Source organism: Gossypium hirsutum, chromosome D02 (genome assembly GCF_007990345.1).
Source record: "Gossypium hirsutum isolate 1008001.06 chromosome D02, Gossypium_hirsutum_v2.1, whole genome shotgun sequence".
Classification (NCBI taxonomy): domain Eukaryota; kingdom Viridiplantae; phylum Streptophyta; class Magnoliopsida; order Malvales; family Malvaceae; genus Gossypium; species Gossypium hirsutum.
This window is the reverse complement of record NC_053438.1, coordinates 69,097,341-69,106,488: the sequence shown is the minus strand read 5'-3', so window position 1 is coordinate 69,106,488 and position 9,148 is coordinate 69,097,341. Positions and strand designations below refer to the sequence as shown.

The 9,148-nt window shown below is 27.9% G+C and overlaps 2 protein-coding genes across 2 annotated transcripts; both read right to left on the bottom strand.

The window, feature by feature from the left end:
* Positions 1-972: 972 nt before the first annotated feature.
* Positions 973-1,506, bottom strand: LOC121214833 (uncharacterized). Its single transcript, XM_041089173.1, has one exon. The coding sequence runs from the start codon at positions 1,358-1,360 to the stop codon at positions 1,157-1,159; it is 204 nt and encodes a 67-aa protein (XP_040945107.1). The 5' UTR covers positions 1,361-1,506; the 3' UTR covers positions 973-1,156.
* A 6,635-nt stretch (positions 1,507-8,141) lies between these two features.
* LOC121214832 (phytosulfokines) lies at positions 8,142-8,838 on the bottom strand. Its single transcript, XM_041089172.1, has 2 exons — positions 8,598-8,838; positions 8,142-8,464 (listed from the first exon to the last, which is right to left on the bottom strand). The coding sequence occupies exons 1-2, from the start codon at positions 8,742-8,744 to the stop codon at positions 8,357-8,359; spliced, it is 255 nt and encodes an 84-aa protein (XP_040945106.1). The 5' UTR covers positions 8,745-8,838; the 3' UTR covers positions 8,142-8,356.
* Positions 8,839-9,148: the final 310 nt, after the last annotated feature.

Genomic DNA, 9,148 nt, shown 5'->3' with positions numbered 1-9,148 from the left:
AATAATTACCAAGTTCAAGCCCCAGAAAGTTATTTAATCAGAGATTAAATATCATAGGTCCTTATACTCTTCATAAATTTAGAATTTAGTCTCTCTACTTTTAAGATTTCAAAATCATGACTCAATTGTTAACATTGTCAATTTTTCTTTTAAATTAGTTGGTGTCACATTTTGAAATTTTAAAAAAATACATTTGATAACAAAATAATTTTAATAGTGTTAACAATTAGATCTGATTTTTGAAAATTTAAAAATAAAGAGACTAAATTTCTATAAATAAAAATACAAAAATTTAAATTCAAATTTAAATTTATAAAAAGCAGAAATATCTATGGCATTTTTAACAATTTTTAAAAATCTTATATGCTTTTCAATCAAAATATAATTTTAAAAAAAAGTTGTTTTATTCTATTTATCTTTTTGATAACCATGAATGAAATAAAATCGGAAGAGAAATTTTCAAATGCAAAAAATTAAAAATAAAAACTGAACTGCTTACAACCTTATCGTTGACGATCAGTTACAACTAATAAAATAAAAATAAAAACTAAATTGATTTTCGAGGTATTCGATTTTCTTTTTTTAAATTATTTCTATTTTATTTAGTTTTCCATCGGGAGGATTGTGTAGGCCTTAAAATGAATTTTTTTATTTAAATATTTTATAATTTATAAAATTTTAAATTATTAATAATAAAATTATATTTTAACTCCTAAAGATAATAAAAATTTAATTTAATCCTATAAAAATATAAAATATTAAAATAATAAAATTATATTTTTAATATTATAAAAATATGTAATTTAATTCCATCCTCTACAAAAAAAAATTTCCAATGGCAACATTATAATCATATTTATATCATAAATGTTTAAAAGTTTTATATTAATTATAATTATCATAATCCTGCACGTATTGCATGTTATATATTCATGCTCTCAGATCAAAGCTCATACTTCATCGGATCTAAAATAAAAACCATAGAAAACGGTTCATGTAACGTAAAAAACACACACACACACAATCTGTTGGCTAACATTTCAAATAAAAGATCAAAATATACGAAATCTAAAAAACGGAGAAAAAAAAATGCAGAAACAGACTTGTATATTCCATTGAAAAAAAAGGGAGAGAATAAAATGAAACAAAAAAAAGGTCACGAAATGGTACGTTTTCCAGGTCGATCGGCGGCTTTGAGAGTCTTATCGATAAGTTTTCTTGCTTTCCTGCTACGGATCTCTACTTTAACGCTGGAGCTTTTATCCATCTTTATATACGGTTTATTGTTCTTTGATTTCTTCTTCAGAGCTCTTACTTTTGATTTTATCGTTTCCACTAAGCTCTCCAACTGGTTCGCCATTTTTGTACCACTGAACCGGGAAAAAAAAATCAATGGCGAGGCGAGGGAACTTGATTTTCTTGCTTCTTACTTGTTCTTCTTTGCCTTCAAAGTTTCGTTTCAATAAGCTTCTTTTTTTTTTTTTTTGGATTCAGAAGCTTTTGATTATTTGTGGAGCTTTGACGCGGTTTTTATGGGGATTGCTATTGCTAAATGGGCTTTGTGTTTGAATATATTTACTGTATTGCCATCATTAGTGTGTTTCTTGACTTGTTTTTTGGGTTAATTTCAGCCGAATACCCTCTGAACTATAACCAAATTTTAAGTTGGTCCCTGAATTTCAAAATACTATTAATTATTGGAGTACTCAAACTTCCATTAGTTTAGTAGGCAATTTAGGTGTTAAATGATTGTTTGATTTGATACAGAGCATTTTATAAACACATGCATACTTATTATATGGATAGTCGGGATATGTCGTGTTGATAAGATTTTTTTTTAACATCTCGAATCGAAGCTATCCATACAGTAGGTATTTATATATTTAACATCTAAGTTAATGGGTAGATTGATGGAAGGATCTAATTGAAATGATTTTGACATTTTGATAACTCAATTAGAATATTTTGAGATTTGGGGATTGAATTAAAAATGGAACTATAGTTTGTGGATGTCTTGTGAATTAAACCCTACTTTAATTGTTAAATAAAAGAAAAATGATTATATTTCATCAAATTCAACCTTATGAGACGACGAATGTACTGGTTTTTATTATTCTTTTTAATTAAAAAATTAACGTAATCGTGCACATGCAGGGACGGTTTAATAAAATAATGTGCACGCATATAGGTGATAAAATCGTAACTAATATATAATAATAAAATATTTTCCATTAAAAATTAATATATGAAGATAAGTTTAAAAATTATTTTATGGATCTCTCCCGTCACATCATTTATGGTTCATTTTCAATTATTTAATGATATTTTAGTATGTCATTGACATATAATTTTGGTAATACCCTGAACCTTGAATTTTGAATTCTGAACCCTGATTTCGAACCTAGAACCTTGATCCTAAAGTCGGGATTCAAGATTTAAAGTTTAGGGTTCAAGTTCTGGTATTAGGATTCTGGGTACAAAAATTATAAAAATGATGTGTTAATGACAAAAGAATTGTTGAAATATTATTAAATAATTGAAAAAAGACATGAAAAGAGTTCATAAAATAATTTTTCGAAGATAAAAAACAAAATTGAAACTTGATTCAGACGAAAAAGGGACTTATTAAAAGTTGGCTTAAAATATTGAATAAAGTTTTTTTATAATTAAAAATAATAATTCAAATGTATGAGAAAGGAATAGAATTTAAAATTTAAAAATAGAAAAATCAAGTAATTTGAAAATAGCACATTTTCCATGGCTGGCTGGGCTATATTAGGGTGGTTGAGGACTATTTAACTCTTTTTTTTTAACAAATAAATGACAATTATTATGGTGAGTGAGAGGGAGCCTAACTTTAGATTATTGATGGAAAAATTATTTGAAATTGCATTCATCCATCAATTAAATCTTTAACCATTTTGGTTTTCGAGTAAGTTACCAAAGTGAATTATTGGTAAATTGATATTTTGATCACTTAATATTAAAAATTTACAAAACGAATTAGTGTCCTTTGATGAGTAACAGAACATATCGTAAATCCAAATTGATATGATGATTAGTGTCGGAGATCGAAGAAAAAAGTTACTTGGATTTTGATTAACTAATTCATGACGTTCAAAGCTTATTCATGAAAAAAATTGAATTGTAGAAGAGAAGAGGAATAATAACTTTTGATTGGTGCAGACATTGTGAATAGGAAATGTTATACTACAACAATTTTAACAATCAGGAACTTAAATGAAAACTTCTGAATAGTTTAGTGACAATTTTGTAACTTTTTGAAGTTTATATTGGGCGGGGGTCGAATTTGAGACATCAATATCTTAGGGCCTCAACCTTTGCCAACACTATCAAAATCTCATTAACTATGATCGGATTCTCAACATTTTAAGGTCATGCGTGAAAGATATCATGGGCAATGCAATGCATCAAACATAAAAAATTATCATATGTGAAAGTTACGACTTGGCACTTATGACTTTCACTTATGAATACCTCTACTTTTTAGTAATAGTTCACAACGAATAGACGATTGAGACTTAGCTCGATTAGCATGAGTATTGTTGTCAATGCAAGAGGACATGAGTTTGAGTGAACTTTAGCGCATCATCTTCCTATTTAGAAATTGAGGAGGGGTTATAGATGATTCTAAGCATTGTATACGAAATCGTAAAAATAAATTCACTCAATCATTACATCAAACATACAATTTTTAAATTTAAACAAATTTATTCAATCGAGTTGCAAATATAATTATAATCAAATCCAATGACAGTGGCAGAACTTTTACAATCTTCAAGTAATACCATATGATCCCTGTACTATCTTCTCTGCATCTTACGAAAAGGTCTCGTCAAGCTCATTTTCTTTGGGCAACTAAAAAACTTCTAACATATATTACTCAAAAACCAAGCAATTTATAGCAACGTTGTGTGTAATGATAAAATCTATTATACTTTTAAAAATGATATTTAGATTCAAATTTTAAAGACGATATTGTTAAGAGGAGTAATTACGAACCCTAAAAATATTAGTCTCGATGTATAGTGAAACAACATAAAAAATTATTAAGATGGCTGCTTTAGCAAATGTTGAATATAGTTATGGGTTAAATTTTGATATTAGTCCCTGTTTTTCAAAAGTTGAAGATTTAATTCTATACTTTAATTTGATTATTCTTAATCCTTGTATTTTTAAAATTTTAAAGTTTCATCCCTCATTAAATGATAATTGTTAAATTTATTAAGCTAAGTTTGTTATTTTAAGATTGATGTGCCAAAAATATTAGAATATTTGTAATGATATGTCAACTTGTTATTTCTATATATTATTCACTAAAAATCCAGTTAATGGATTAACGATTGTCATTTGCGTCAAAACTGAAATTTCAAAATTAAAAAAATATGAGACTTAAAATGATCCAATTGGAGAACATGAACCAAATCTACAACTATAATCATAGTACAGGACTAATAATTAAATTTAACTAAACAAATTTAACTACTATTGTTTGGTTCAGAACTAAAAATTTAAAGTTAAAAAGTAAAAGGAATAACATTGACCGATTCGAAAATTAAAGTGATTAAAATTGATCAAATTAATGTATAAGGGCTAATAGTATAATTTAGCCTATAATTATGTATATTCAAAACATAAGGATAAGATAATATCTATTCTATAAATTTGGTAATTTTTCTTTAACTTATTCCTTGAACTTTTTTGTTTATATTAGTCCTTTAAATTTAGAACTACCCATAGTTCTTCCCCAACTCATAAATAAAAGAATAATGCACTGCAGTACACTCGAACTCACATTCTCCTACATTGACAACAATACTCATATCAATCGAGCTAAAACTCAATCTGCCTTTATGTTTGAAAAAAAAAACTTTTCCCATTGAAGTGTGAAGCCCCGAAATCACAAAAATTCATATAATAATAATTTTCTTCTTCTCAGTTTTCAAAAGAAAGATAGAAGCCCTGAATTATTTGGTGCGAATGTGAAGCATGCCTCCCATAATTTTATAAGAAAATCTCAATATGAACTGTTGGATTCAAATATAAAGCCATAACTCCATTGATTGATTGAATCTTTCTTTTAGATTTTGAGAGTTGGATAGAAATCTTGATAAAATTTCCCTATGAAACATTAGAAAAAGTCAAATTAGCCCACCAATTTTGATAAAATTTCCCTATGTACATTCAAAGTGTTTTGAATCACTTTTGATTTTACACACTAATAATTTTGGGTATATTACAATAGAGATCATCCAATTATGATTTTTTTTATCATCTAACTATGAAAAATTACAAAATGATTACTCAATTAAGTAAATTTATTTTTCATCACCAAACTATAAAAAGTTAAAAAAACGGTCACTCAGTTATTCAATTTTATCTTTTTTGTTCACCAACTAGCTAATGTAAAAATGGGAGCACCCAAAAATCCAAGATAGATGGGTGACCAAAATAGATAAAATTGAATAGTTGAGTGACCATTTTGTAACTTTTCATAATTAGGTGATTAGGAAAGAAATTTATTAATAATTGAGTGACTACTAATGTAGTTCACCCAATAATTTTTAATTTTTAAATAATAATATAATTAGAATTATTTATTACTTTAAGTATTTTCATAATTAAAATTTTCATATATATATATTTACATTTGACCTGCTAATATCATTCGTTAGTTTTAAAATATTTGACCTAAGAAATATGACGTGTCAATTTCTTTATCATATTTTCCAAAAATATATATATAAAAGGTAAAATTATCTAATATATTTTAATGGCTTAAATACTCATTTAACCCTTGAATTTGTCACTTTCTCCCAAATTGGCACTTGTGATTATTTTTTCCTAAATTGGTACCTGAATTTTCATTTTGTCAAGAGTTTTGGCACTCTAAGACTGTGCCACATGTCTAGAGGTGCTCATGGGCTGGGTCGGGCCGGGCACAGAAAAAATTTTGGCCCGCGTCCTAGGCCCGGGCCCAGCCCGAAATATGGGCCTGAAATTTTATCCAGGCCCAGCCCGAGAAAAAATTCCTAAGCCCGAGCCCGACCCGACCCAGCCTATTTTTTTAATAAACACTAAAAATTTATTTTAAAAATAAAAAATAAAAAAAAGTATTTTAAAATTAAAAAAATTAAAAATATATATTTATTATATTCGGGTCAGGCCGGGCTGATCCCGGGCCAAAAAAGTGGAGCCCTAGGCCGGCCCGTTTAATTTTTTTGCCCAAACCCATATTTCGGGCCTATATTTTCACCCGAACCCTCTCATCCATGAGCACCTCTACACATGTCATTGATGATGTGATAATTCGATTTTTCATAAAAAAATAAAAAATCTAATGATTATAAAAATATATAAATAATCATAAATAAATTATAAATGAATTAAAATTTTAAAAAAATTACAAAAATTAATTTAAACAAAAATAGTATTTTTTATTTTTAAAATTTTAAAATTTAAAAAATTAAAAAAAATTAAAAATTATAAATCAAAATACATTAAAATCAAACACAAATTTTGGAATCCAATCTTCATCTTCATGAAATTCTATCAAAATTAATTGACACAATAAATTGTTAATTGACACGTGTGCCAAATTTAACGGTGTTAAAAAAAGTATCAAAATTCTTGATGGAATTAAAATTCGGATACTAATTTAAGGAAAAAAAAACCCATAAGTATGAACTTAAAAAAAGTGACAAATTTAGAAGTTAGATGAGTATTTAAACCTATTTTTAATTAATACATTTATACGATGAATCGATGCAGAAAAAAACTAGTATGATATATAACAATCAACTTTGAAGCACTTGTGGCTATGGTTGCCATAGCAATTATGGTCTCTCAATTGGATGGTTGATATATAACAATCAAATTATTCATTTTCGACCCTAAAATAGATAAGAGCAAGAGCTTGTTAGCCATGTGACTTTATGTGGCTGAAGAAGATGGGTCTTTATAAATGTACCAACTGCATTTATAATTAGTTTAATTTGGTCCATAAAACAAGATTTTATTGCAATATGGTCCAAGTCCAATGTGCATTCCTTCACGATAGGGTCTAAGGGACTAAACAATAACAAAGATTTTTCCAATAATACTTACATTTTAAAAGATATGTATCAACTAAGGTCTCTTAAGTAATGTTTTGAGTTTGAGTAATGTAAAAGGAGAAAACAGCTTTGGGAAAACTTTGTACCTCGTTTTAAGAGTCCGATTTGACTCAACTCTAAATTTAATCGAAACTCAATATGAATACCGATACTGAAAATCCAAGTATACACTCTTGAAATCTAAAACTAAAGTGATCATAGAAGATAATTTTCTTTATAATATATAAAATTATGATGATGTTTACTAATTTAAACTAAATGTTTGCTTGGTTATTAACTAATCCTTATTTTTACTTGCAAATTAATGACCGAATGATGAAAGAATAGAGATGACCTTATTTTGTATTTTAGCAATTAAGTACATTTATTTAATTTTTTACCGGATTTTATGCACCCCGAAATTGAGGATTTAGCTCTTGTTTATTACATTGGTGCTAGAGAAGAAACAACCAAAGGATAATTCAATGTGAAGATGGAAAAAGTCAGGCATTCACCTAGTCCTACCTTTTTATTTACTATATATTATTCTCATTTGGTTAAAATAATCGAATTCTAATTACGGGAGTTAGGTGAGATAGTAAGGGGTCTTTCTTATCTTAACCAGTGGTTGAGAGTTTGATCCTCACCCTGGGTATGGAGCAATTTTAAAACTTGTGGCCAACATCTATCCCTTAATGAGCCTACACAGTAACAATTGATTAAGCCTTATGAGTGTATCAAATGTTTATTCAAATAAGATTTATAATAAAGCTCACTTAATTACATTTTTGGCTATGTATCATTACTTGGTTCACTGGCAAACATAGCATCAAATATCGAAACCACACATGAACTTTGTTTTAATGTGCAATTCAATACATAACTTTAATTGTGGTTCAAATGTACACATTAAACTTTGATTTTGATTCAATTGTATATATTTATTTATATATTGAATTAATATAATTGTTTGTGTATGTAATATATATGTAAAATGGTGGTACGATAATATTGCAAATGACTTATATATCAGACACGAATATTATAGAGAGAATATATCGGGGACATGAACATACGTATTACAGAGCTCACAACCAGAAAGGTTGACCTACATGAATAGAAGAATCCAACACTAAGCTTATTCAGTACATATATAATAAAAACATCCAAAACTAAAGATCGAACATGATACACAAGTTCATGTATATGTAAAGTAAAAGCGTGGAGGTGGGAAGTGAAAATCAGGGGTTGGTGTTCTTCTGGGTGTAGATGTAATCAAGGTGAGCAGCAAGTGTTCTTCTCATCAGGCGTTCTTCTTCCTCTATTCCATCCCAGCTATCTTCTTCAACCTGCAAATCAAAGAATCAAATCAGTAGAAGACCTTCCCTTCCTTCAACAAATTAATTATATAAACAGTTGTTGATGTATTGATGATGAGCAGGAAGAAAAAGGAGAGAGATTTTTGTATGTATTTACAAATACCAGGTATTGAACTTTGATTGGAGTAGCATGATGTGCGTATGGAGCTGCAGGTTGAGGGCGGGCGGCTGAAGCACAAGAAGAAAATGTGAAGAGGAGGAGGAAGACGATGATGATGCAGGAGGCGATGGCCTTGGATTTGGAACACATTTTGGCAAAGAAAATATGGCGGAAGGACTGTGCGGAGGTGATCAATTTATAAACACTGCATGTATAAAAATATTAAATTTGGAAAATGAAGTATGGGTTTGGAAAATGATGTATTGTTTGTTAAATTATTTTTTAATTTTTTTCTAAAATGAATGGAAAAATTAATATTAATTTTACTGATATGGTTTTCTTATAAAAATATATATGTATGTCACACTAACAATTATTTTTTAAATTAAAAAATATAAAATTTAATTATTTAATAATTAAAATTATAATAATATTCTATAAATTTTAATATTTTAAAAAATTAATTAATTGTTGACATGACATATATGTAAAGTTGAGGGATGTCGAAGGCAGAACTAGTGACTGGAGTGAAATTATAACAAGGTAGCTGTACT

Excerpts from the sequence above, each read along its gene's own strand:
- LOC121214833 (XM_041089173.1), bottom strand. The coding sequence starts at position 1,360 with ATGGCGAACCAGTTGGAGAGCTTAGTGGAAACGATAAAATCAAAAGTA.
- LOC121214832 (XM_041089172.1), bottom strand. The coding sequence starts at position 8,744 with ATGTGTTCCAAATCCAAGGCCATCGCCTCCTGCATCATCATCGTCTTC. Across the intron at positions 8,465-8,597 it reads CAATCAAAGTTCAATACCTG|GTTGAAGAAGATAGCTGGGA; the intron begins GTATTTGTAAAT and ends TTTGATTTGCAG.